At 33.9% G+C, this 12,409-nt stretch overlaps 1 protein-coding gene across 1 annotated transcript in view; it reads right to left on the reverse strand.

Annotated features, from left to right (window-relative positions):
* LOC145259735 (uncharacterized) overlaps positions 1-12,135 on the reverse strand; it is a 66,339-nt gene extending 54,204 nt beyond the window's left edge. The window contains exon 1 of the mRNA XM_080117435.1: positions 11,532-12,135. Within this exon, the coding sequence (XP_079973561.1) occupies positions 11,532-11,679 (148 nt within the window). The 5' untranslated portion in view covers positions 11,680-12,135. The remainder of the gene's footprint in view (positions 1-11,531) is intronic.
* Between the last annotated feature and the right edge of the window lie 274 nt (positions 12,136-12,409).

Genomic DNA, 12,409 nt, shown 5'->3' on the forward strand with positions numbered 1-12,409 from the left:
TTGATGAGTCGTTCCATATAAGTTAACAAATTTACCAAATTTTTATTAGTAATGATTACTATATTGTCCAATTTCTAATGTACACTCTTTAACCCTTATCCTTGAGTGGCCTCTTGGCCTTGATAATGTGGTGATGCCTGTGTAAAAAAAAAAAAGAATCTATGCCTAAATCTAAACACGTATTCCATGAACAAAACTTTTCTCCCAAAACTGCCTTCCTGTGGCACACTGCCCTGCTTCCCAGTTGAATACAACATAGTAGCCTTCAAGTCCAATGTAAACAAGTTCTTGTTGAGCCGTCCCCATAAATTCTATCCAATTTACACCATTGACAGTTACTACACAACCACCTTACATTTATTAACCCATATTCTCGAGTGGCTTCCAAGCTTTGATAAGGGGTTACTCCCAAATAAAAATAAAAAAAAAACGCCCTTTATATGTGGGGTCTGACTTACTCAAGAACTTGGAAGTTATTTAAAAATTTTGTTGTTTTGTTTTACATTATATCAAGCCTTGTAAGGTCCTTTTTATTTTTTTTATTCAATTTTCACCTCAAACAAGGCATAGTGGCTACTATCGGGGATATAACTTGCAAGGATATTATGAAGGGAGTTGAGCAGCAAGATGCCTGTTCACATTACACTTGAACTTCTGCATGTCAGTACAGTTGGGAAAGTAGAATCCCAGAAGGGAGTTCCAAAGTCTAGCAGTTCTGAGGAAGAAACTATTGGAGTAGAAAGCTTTCTTACACCTAGGGATCTCTACTGTGTAGGGGTGGGATTTAGCTGCTTGTCAGGTTTGTTGGGGGTATTTACGTCGAGGGGTACAGGTGCTTGTAGTTCATCAGAGCATTCATCATTAAAATACTTGTAGAACAGGCAGAAGGATGCAACATTTCGTCGATGGGACAGAGGCTGAAACTTAGATGTCAGTTCAGGAACTATCAGGTTTGCGACTCTTTTTTGAACCCTGTCCAGCAGTGAGAGACTAGTAGCAGATGCACCAGCCCAAATGTGACAACAATACTCAATACATGGACGAATGGTGGCCTTATAGAGGTACAGGATAGTTTCAGGTGTAATGAGCTTTCTTGCACTGTAGAGAGACCCCACCTTCTTCGCAGTGGCTTTGGTAATGCTCTCGATGTATCTGTTCTAACTCATGTCGCTTATGAATGTTAGGCTGAAGAGTTTAAAAGAAGTACTTTCAGGTAATGAGTCTTTGGACATTGCTATTGGTGGTAGTGAAGGTTTCTTGCAATTGTTGAAGGAAACAAGCTTAGTCTTGGCAGTATTGAATGTGACCATCCATTTTTGTCCCCATTCCACTACAGATTGGAGGTCATCCTCTAGAGTCTTTGCCATTTCCTTAGATATGTGATCATTTGTTTTCCCCTCATGCCTGCTATAGAGTGTGATGTCATCAGCAAATATACCCATCTCAGAGACAATTTTATCAGGGAAGTCATTTATGAATATTAGGAATAATAAAGGTCCAAGGATAGCCGCCGAGGTACTTCTGCATTTATATCATATTGTTTAGATGTATGACCGTCAAGGACAAACTGGATTCTTCTCTTATTTAAGAATTTAGTTATGTTAAGTATGCTTCCAGTGATACCATATGATCTGATTTTCCTGAGAAGACCATCGTGCAATACCCTGTCAGACACAGTAATTTTGAAACAACGGTTTTTGTATCTTCAAATACTTTACTCATGGAGATGGTTGTTTTATTTTACGATATATCAACTGTTTGCAGGTTATTTATTTATGAATCAAGTAATTTTGGCAAAAGGGTTTTATGCTTCAAGTTCTTTTTTTCTGTTGGCTTGCTTTCTGGCTGACTACAACATGTTTATCTTCATGTCTAATGTAAACAAGTTCTTAAATGATAAAATTATACAAAACTCTTACCACTTACAATTACTACGCTGCTGTCCCACTGACCACCATCCACTCTTTAACCCTTATCCTTGAGTGGCCTTAGGGCCTTGGTAAGAGATTACTGCATTGAAAAAAAAAAAGAACTGATTCCTTATATTCACATGCAATTGTACATGAGAATATACCTACATTTATGGTACACTCCTTAACAAGTCTTCGTTTTTATGATCAGACATATGCACAGAAACGTGTTTTCCTATTATAGATTATATATATATATATATATATATATTATATATTTTATATATATATATATATATTTTATATATATATAAGCGAGATAAGGCACTTATAGAATTCAGATGAAAAATCCTGATAGATATTACTTGAAGTAATACTTTCAAGGAGATCCTAGCCAAAAAGGTAAAGCTCAATATTTAAGAATAGAGCAATATATAAGTTTTGTGGTTAAATTTTAAATTCTGAAAAAACAACATATAGAGACATATATACTTTCTGCAGAGACTCACACCTTAAGCAAGCCGTTCCAACGCACCGTTCTGAATATCATCTCCAGGAATATTTTGCTATCTTTGCTATTTTGATAACTACACTATTGATTTCGAGCTGCATTGCACACTTAACTCAATGCTCAATTTCTATTACTGATGGGGATAATTACAATGGAATGGTATACTCACCCAATTTCGGATATACTTTGTCAAAACCGAGAAAGCATTTGGACTATAGCAACCAACACACAATCAACGCAACAACGAATAAGGCTGCCTGGTATACTTTTCGTAAAATCAATAAGGAGCAGTACGCTTTCACTATATGGGAATATCACTTTCTCCCATGGGCCTATTTTCTGCCCACCTGGATTTATAACCCCGAACAACATTGGACTCCTTCCGATAATGGATTACCAAGATTGTATCAACTTCTCTTTTCATATAATTTTCTCCATATAATTATCCACAACCAATCAAAAAACTATTTTCAATAATTGTGCTGAAAAGCAAAATAGCATCCATTCACAGCTGAACATTTTGCTAACTGCATTTCATTTCCTCTGATGATATGAGCCACTGTTGAAAATCCATGGATTAAGGAAATTTGTCAAGCAATAAATTCTTAAATTGAATATATTAGATTATATATATATTAGTCCTCATGCAAAAGATCAGGGCACAAAGTGTTTTAAATAATAATAATAATAATAGAATAACAATAACAAAGACTTTCGCTAGCGAGGACTACTATTGACCGTAAACAGTTATACAATCCTTTTGAAATTTTCATCTCTATTTTTCTCGTTATGTACTGAATATTTGTTAATGAAATCTATATGAAATATGTTTCTTATTAAATTTTAAAGATTTTCTATTGTGAAAGAAGTTTACAAAAAATTAATCTAAAAATTTATTTTAAGGTTTTGGTTAAAAAAATTCAGATTTTCTCATTATTCAGACCTGTATTACAAAGACGGGTTATCAAAAAATGAGCTGTGGTGTGAGGAGAAATACAAACTGAAACAGAGAGAATATTCAGACCTGTAATAATACAAAGAGGGGTTGCAAAAATGAGTTGTGATGTGAGGAGAAATACAAACTGAAATATAGAGAAGGAGAGTTTTAAAATATAATCTTAAAAAGATAAGATACAAGTTAGAAAAGCATTTCATCCAAGGCATGGAAATTGTTAAACAAAATGTTTTTACTATAGGCTTTAAAAATAAAGGTACAAGATTCAATCTGAAATTTATTTATCCTCAAAGTGCACTTTTATAAATTTTACAAAGTAAGGTATAAAAATTTAATTTAAATTGAATCAAAAAATTATCTTGGATTTATTTTATGTAATGTACATTTTGGTGCACTTTAAAAACATTATCTTTCATCTAGCAGTTAATGATATAGATATAAAATTTTCAATAATTTTTTTTTAAGTGCAACAGAATGTACATTACATAAAATAAATCTAAGGTAATTTTTTGATTCAATTTAAATTAAATTTTTATACACTTAAGTGCACTTTGAAGATAAATAAATTTCAAATTGAATCTTGTACTTTTATTTTTAAAGCCTATAGTAAAGACATTTTGTTTAACAATTTTCATGCCTTGGATGAAATGCTTTTCTAACTCGTATATATATATGTATTTGTATATTTTGGCAGCAGGATATTATTCAGACACATCTGGATGGACACGATAGAGTCATTCTTTTTTCCGATCTTAATGGATAGTTCTTCAATTTGCCGGTCGGTCTTTTTAATTTCGGTAGGTAACTTGTACGGAATGACACCGAAAGGTTGTTTTTCGGCCATATTCTTTTCGAGCGCTTTCTATCGGTGCATCTGATTATCTTCAGGAGTGATTGTTGTTGTTTTCGTTTCTTTTTCTATGAAGCTTGGTGTAATTATAGCTTTTTTTGTTGTTTTTTTTTATTTTAATTGGTTATAAAGGTGGGTGCAGGATGGTTGGGTCGAATTATTTTTATTTTATTTTTAATTTCAATTTTCTCATTGCATAGTTTATTTATTAAGTTTCTAGTTAGTAATTAAATACTATTAGTATATTTTTCCCAGTATTAAGTGAGATCCGGTTCAAAAAGAGCTGTCATTTTTTTATAAGTATGGCTTCCAGTAATTTTAATCGTCGTGTGCAGTTGTTAACGTATCTGATTTTAGTATTGTTAGTTAAGCTATTTCTAATATCGGACGACTGTAGGTTTTTATCGTCGGATGTTAGATGTTGTTTTATGGCACTATTGTCAGCTAAATGATAAGTTAGTCGTCGGAAGAGTGTTGTTGTTGTATGGCCTATGTATACGTTGTATGAATTTTTAGAGTGGGTTCAGAGACATTCTTCAAAGGGGCAAATAAAGTCATACACTACATTAGTTTAGTTTAGTGTAGTGTTAGTGTTGTTATAGTTTTTGATTATTAGATTTGAAGCTTTAAATTTAGTATAATATATTATTAGTTTGATCTTTTTGTTTTGGTCGGTGGGTCTGGTGTATCTTTTAACTAGGTTTGTTATTATTTTTTCATCTGTTTTGTAGTTAGTGAGTAATTGGTTTTTATAGTATACTTTGATGGTGTCGTTTTTGTTAGGGTTAGGGATATATATGTATCTATACACTAGCAAGGAGACCAGACATTAACCGGAATTGAATGATGATTATCAAATATTTTGCACTCCCATATTTTTATTGTTATTGAAATTGGTGAAATAGCCCATTTTTTCAATCAAATCGATTGATTGCTTGCTCTAGTTGGGTATCCATCATGATGCACTGGAAGGTAGCTTCACATGCTTCCCTGCAATGATTTAGTTCACAATACATTGCACTGTAGAGAACCTCCAGTTAATTTTAGAAAATTATATTCTTAGACATAAAGGCTTGAATTAAAGTTTAAAAGGCAAACATCAAGTATCATGCTTCAATTATACTCTCAACAAATTCATTTCAAACGTGCCATTGTCATATCAAAGAAACTACTGTTGATTTTATATGGCTGACCTTACTGCTTGTGTGGTTATAATGGCTTGAATTCAAGTTTAAAGTAAAAATGTCAGTGTTGTTAGATATGTTTTCTACAGAAGTTCGTCCGATAAGTATTGAAAATTGAAAAAAATCTGATCCCAAAGATAGTCTTTCTTTCTTATAGATAAAAAAGAATTTTTACAGGGGAATATTTTAGGTTGCACCGGCAAGGGAGATAATAAAATATCAAGAAATAATTTCTTCTAAGAAAAAAAAAGCAAACAGATTTGTAGACATTTGGAAACATAGATCAGCAAATAGAGCATTCGACTACAGATCGAATGCTTCCGTGTTCAAGCCCAGGTGTACCTCACTATTTTTATTTTTTTCTTATTAATGAATTCAATTATAATAAAAGAAGGGAAAAATCGCTGCAAATCATTTCTTTGTGTGCATATTTTTCAACTAAACATTAATCAGAAGTGAGTTTCCATTCATCATCAAGCCCAAATATCAGCGGACGTGATATTCTGTGGAGTGTTTGTATTTATACATTTCCAGACAGTTTGGAAAACTATCCATGATTACCAGATAATAATACCCTTTCAGTGGTCCTGCATAATCTACATAGATGCGTTTCCAGGGTACATCTGTTTTAGGCCAAGGTTGCATCCTTATGGGTGAAGCTTTCGCTGCTAGTTGGCAATCTTTGCATAATTATACCATTTTTTTCTATTTCCTGGTCCATTTTATGCCAGTATGTATATCCTCTCATTTGAGCTTTCATTCTGAAGATTCCAGGAAAACCAATATAAAATTCTTTCAGAATTTTCATGTGTAACACTTGCGGAATTATCATTCTATCTGCATATATTAAAGTTTTGTCATACAACGGAAACACTTTTAATCCTTTTTTTTCTTTTCATTTTGCCACACTTGTTTTTGTATCTTGTTAATGTATTCATCCATTTTCTCTGGGTTTTTTTTATTTCTTCGAATGTTACAGGTAGTTCTCTAACAATATTTATTAGTATGTCTGTTAGTTCATTTTCTCGTTTTAGTGCTGCTATACCCGTTTCTTCGAGCAATTTTGTATTAATTGGAATCAATCTGAACAGACCATCTGTATGTGCGATTTTGTTAGATGATAAGTATTGTATTTTAAAATTGTAGCTGAGAAAAATAATGTTGCATCACTGCAACCTGTTTGCGGTATGGGTAGGAACACCTTTTTCTGAACCAAAAATCGACAGTAGTGGTTTATGGTCCGTTTGCAGGACAAATGATCTTCCATGGATGAATCTATGAAATTTTTTCATAGCGTACACAATTGCCAGACCTTCTTTCTTAATCTGACTGTAATTTCTTTCCGCAAGTAATAAGACCTTTGATGCGTGAACAATTGGTTTAGTAGACCCATCTTCTAATCTGTGTAGAAGCATGGCTCCTAAACCGTATTCGCTCGCATCTGCTGCTACAATAAACTCCTTCTTCGGATCATAATATGCCAAAGTTGGATCCAATAACAAACACTTTTTTATTTTTTGGAATGCTTCCTCACATTGTTTTGTCCGGTGCCATTTTTTATTTTTCTTCAATAATTCATTCTATGCTGCTCTTAATTCATGCATAGTGGGGATAAAAGGATTATAGTAGTTTGTTAGATCCAAGAGTGACTGTAATTTCACTACATTGTCCAGTCTAGGCATGTTTTTAATTGCTTCTATCCTATTTGGGTTAGATCTACCTTTCTGATCAATTATTTATACTTAATATTCAATTTTGTCCATACCAAATTCACATTTTTCGAGAGCCACTTTGAATCTGTAGTTTACTATTCTCTCGAATATGAATTTTATGTTCTTCAACATTCTTGCTTCTTATTAGAATTTTGTCTAAGTAAGCCATTGCAAAATCTAGACCTGCTAACATGGTATCCATAATTTGTTGGAATTTGGGGCTAATTTCAACCCAAAAGCCAACAGTTTTAAAGCAAATAATCCTTTATGGATATTTATTGTCAAGTATTTTGAACAATCTTCCTGGACTTTGACCTGTAAATGTGCCTCTGATAAATCAATTTTCCCTCCATTCAACTCAGAAAAAGTTTTCTCAGGTGCAGGGAGCGGATAGTTATCTTTTAAGCAATTATTTAGTCCAGTTAAGAAATCCGCACATACCCTAATCTTTTTCTTTTTTACATATACTGTGGGTGATGCTCATTCAGAGTAGTCCAATTTTTTAATTATTCCATTTTTGACATCAATATATTTTCTTTTCTTACAATTCATGAACTCTCTTTTAGATCTGATGGCATTTATTCTTTCAGGCTTACAGTATTTTTTTCTTTTTGCCTATTGTTGATTTGTGACCTTTATGTCCGCACTCATAGCATATTTTATTTTCAAAATAACACTTTTCTGTGAAGTGAGTCTTCCTGCAAATGTTCTATAGTATTTTTTTTCATTGTGGACACGTTTAACCCTTTGTACTTTGGCAATCATTTTTCTTCAATACTTATATTGTCCAGTTTTAAATTCAACAGCTTTTGACACTCTTCCGTAACTTTTTGTAAAGTTATCTCAGTGTCTAGATTCATGATTGATAATATCTTTGAACGAATCTCTATCTGCTGAGGAGAAACATGAAAAGGAAAGGAAGGAGAGTGCACCAACAACAGTATTGAAAGAAATATGCAAAACAAATGGAATGATATTAAAGATTTGTAGTTTTTGTTTTATTTATTCAATTTTCACCCCAAACAAGGCACAGTGCCACTTTGAAGCTGGAGGCTACTATCAGGGACTTAATTAGCAGGGTCATTATGAAGGGAGATGAGTAGAAAGATGTTTGTTAACATTACACTTGAACTTCTGCATATCAGTGCAGTTGGGAAAGCAGAATCCCGGAAGGGAGTTCCAAAGACCCGCAGTTCTGGGGAAGAAACTATTGGAGTAAAAGGCTTTCTTGCACCTAGGGATCTTTACTGTAAAGGGATGAGACTTGGTAGCTTGTCGGGTTTGTCGGGGGTAGTTACGTCGGGGAGGTACAAGTGTTTGCAGTTCTTCAGAGCATTCACCATTAAAGTATTTGTAGAACAGGCAGAGGGATGCAACATCTCGTCGATGGGACAGAGGCTGAAGCCTAGATGACAGTTCAGGACCTATCAGGTTGGCAACTCTCTTTTGAACCCTGTCCAGGAGTGAGAGACAAGCAGTAGATGCACCAGCCCAGATGTGACAACAGTACTCCATACATGGGCGAATGGTGGCCTTATAGAGGTATAGGATATTGTCAGGCGTAAGTAGTTTTCTAGCAACCTTCCTTGCAGCAGCCTTGGCAATGCTCTGGAGTTAAATATCACCTAGATATCACTACACCAAACAGACATGGTGACATTTTTAATGACAATGTTATGTGCCATTTTTAATAACAATGTCATGTGCCATTTTTAATGACAATGTCATGTGCCATTTTCATCCTGCTCAGAAATAATCTACAACCGAGAAATTTTCCAAAGAGAGAACCCTAGATTACAATTTATCTTCCGTTTTGATGGAAGCGGATTCTCCTGGCAAGCACATTGACGTAAATATCTCCAACAAATCTGCTGAGCAGCAAAATCCTACCCCTACACAGAGATTCCTAGATGTAAGAAAGCCTCCTACTTTAACAGTTTTTTCTCACAGAATTGCTACACTCTGGGACTCCCTTCCTGATTCCTGCTTTCCCAATTGTACTGACATACAGAAGTTCAAGTGTAATGGGTTTTTTTTGTTGTTTTTTTTTTAATTACATTTTCACCCCAAACAAGGCACATTGCCACTTTGATGTAGGGGACTACTATCAGGGACATAAGCTACATGGGTACTATGTGGGGAGTTGGGCAGCAAGATGTCGGTTCAAGTTACACTTGAACTTCTGCATGTCAGTATAGTTGGGGAAGCAGGGACCTGGAAGGGAATTCCAAAGTTTAGCAGTTCTGTGGAAGAAACTACTGGAGTAGAAGGCTCTTTTACATCTAGGGATCTCTACTGTGAAGGGGTGGAATTTAGCTGCTTGTCAGGTTTGTCGGGGGTATTTACGTCGAGGGAGTACAAGTGCTTTCAGTTTGTCAGAGCATTCACCGTTAAAGTACTTGTAGAACAGGCAGAGGGATGCAACATTTCGTTGATGGGACAGAGGTTTAAGCTTAGATGACAGTTCAGGACCTATTAGGTTGGCGATTCTCTTTTGAACCCCGTCCAGGAGTGAGAGACTAATTTTTTAATATATTATCATTATCAACATGATAATTAAGTAGGTAATATTGTTTTTGCTTAAAACGACATATTTTAAAAATCGATTTGCCGACTATCTTACCAAGCCTCTACTTGCTCATATTTTGTGAGTTTTGGAATATTAAATCTTCATTCCGTGAAGTAGGTACAAGTTTTTCAGTGCGTCTATATCATATAATACTGAAAAATTATTGGATTTCAAGTAAAATAAATGGTATCTATGTAATTGTAATGCCACAAACAGTAACATATCCAAAAATTATGGAAAACCATCAGGTAGAAAAATAATTATTCATGAAAAACAGTTCCAATGAGGGGGAAAAAAAGTTTGATAAAATTACTAGGGCGGACATATTGGGTCACGTGACCTAAGCAAAAAGGGAAATAACTCAGTTGAAAGAAAAAAAAAGAAAAAAAAAAAAACATATATAGATAATTTGTGAATTTTTTAAAAGTAACTTTTTTAAAACTATTTTTGGTGCTTGTACGGTTTAACCAAGACATTAAAAAACTAAAATATCGTAGAAAAGGTTATACTGTTCGTATCTGTTCTAGACTGAAGATCTCAAAAAAAAAAAATTCTTACTAAATTTGATTGAGTAGTTTTGTTTTTTTTACAGCGGAAAAACATGCTTTCATGACAGCACGTTGATTTTTTTTTTCATTTTTAGAACACGCCATAGGGAGATAACTCAGTTTAAAGCGCCGACACTCCCTCCCCATCTTTAATAAAAATCGAACCTTTTGCTCACTATCATAACAAATTGTTTCTCCACAGTAAAAAAAAAAAAAAAAAAAAAAAAAAAAACTACTTGATGAAATCAAGTGATTTTTTTTTTTCGGAGAACTTCATTCCATAACGGATACGTACAATATAAACTTTTTTCGATATTTTCATTTTTTTTAATTTCTTACAAGTACCCTATTTTCATTTTTTATAAATAAAAAAATATCATTGAATTTGTGAGAAATTGATAAACTTAATTACCTCCCCTGTTCACTCTCAAATTGAATCGGTAGATTAGATTTTTAAACCAAATCGCTAAATTTTACAAATGTCTTTTTTTCATGAATAATTATTTTTCTACCTTATCGTTTTCCGTTATTTTGGGGTATGTTACTATTTGCGACATGACAATTACGTAGGGATGTTTTACTTGAAGCACCAGTTTTTTTATTTATTTATTTTTGTTAATCGCTATAAGTGCCAATCTGAATAAGCACCCATTTTTGCCCACTTTTTCATAGCTCTGTGTATTATAAAACGACCCCGATTTTTCTGTGTATGTTTTGTTGGTTGTATTTATTTTTTAATTAGTGTAATTCTGTATATGCACTGTTTGTTTTGACAAGTCGAGCTTTACGTCGATACGACTTCATCACAGCCACTATCCTCTTATTCAATGTTAATAGCTATGAAAAGGTAAAATAGTTTTAAAATAACATATAATAATTTTATTCACACATAATAAATATGGGTATAAAATTGGCGGACCTGAAAAAGAATCCCCCTATTAAAATTATAGGGGGATTCTTTTTCAGGTCCGCCAAGACCGATTTTCTGCAGTCGGCATTTTTTTACGGCCTAACCCAGCGTAGTATAAACACTTCCAACCTCCTCACGTCTTCCGGAATAAACACTCCCAACCTCGAAAACTATACTAAATACTAAAACATATTATAAAAATTACAGGGAGAGGGTGATTCTCGTTCAGGTTTGCCATAATTAAAAAAAATAAAATAAAAAACGTTGCTCATATTTAACGGCAGTTCAGAATCACTGGTCGACATTTTTTCATTCGTAAACAATTCACCCAATTCCACAGACAGCATCGAAAAGAAAAAGATGTAGTGAAATATTTTCTCACCAAAATAAGTGCACGATTGTTTCTTCTTCTCGTCACCTTCTTCCTCCTCTTGACCGCTGCTTCCATGACTCGTGGGGAGAACGATGGCTAACACCAACAGGACGTACACGAACACAGCAAGGAGAGGAAGACGCAAAAAAGACGCCATGTTCGTTTCTCATTCAACGAGTGAGGACCCGGATGGAAAAAAGAAAAACGGTGTCAACGAAGAATATGTTCCCGGTTGAAAAAAATGTCCGTGGCCTATTTGATTTGCTTGTTTTCAACTACCACAAGAGGAGCGAAGTGTAGTATCTGCTCTATTTGGTTATATTCAAGCTTCGCCAACCAGTGTTTACAAAGGTTTTGTGCGTAGCTTACATCTGCAAAATGAAACGATTATTTACCGTTTTATTTTGTTGGTTTTTTTTTAATCAAAATTGTGTGCTTGTTTTAATATGTCATTTGAAGCAAAAACAATATTACGTACATAATGGTCATGTCGAAAATAGTAACATGTCCAAAAAATTACGAAAATTCATCGAATAGAAAAGTATAGTCTACAGTAATTTTTACGCCAAATTAGGTTACATTGTATTTTCTTACATGGTTTAAAGTAGACGGTAAAGAGTTCACACGCAGGGGCATAACTTGGAACGCAAATTTTAGATTACACAAAAATGGCTTCTGACATTTGTAGCCTATAACGAGAGACTTTTTTTTTTTAAATTAAAAACACAATATTAGTTGTTCTACGTGATGCATTTTCGTAATTTTTGGATATATTACTATTTTCGACATAGCAAGTACGTAATTTTGCTTGAAACGACATATAATTAAATCGATCTGTCGACTCTATCTTAACAAGCACCCAAAATCGTATTTTTTTTTTTAACCAA

The sequence above is a fragment of the Euprymna scolopes genome, chromosome 35 (assembly GCF_053919585.1).
Source record: "Euprymna scolopes isolate OS-2025 chromosome 35, ASM5391958v1, whole genome shotgun sequence".
Taxonomy (NCBI): Eukaryota; Metazoa; Mollusca; class Cephalopoda; order Sepiida; family Sepiolidae; genus Euprymna; species Euprymna scolopes.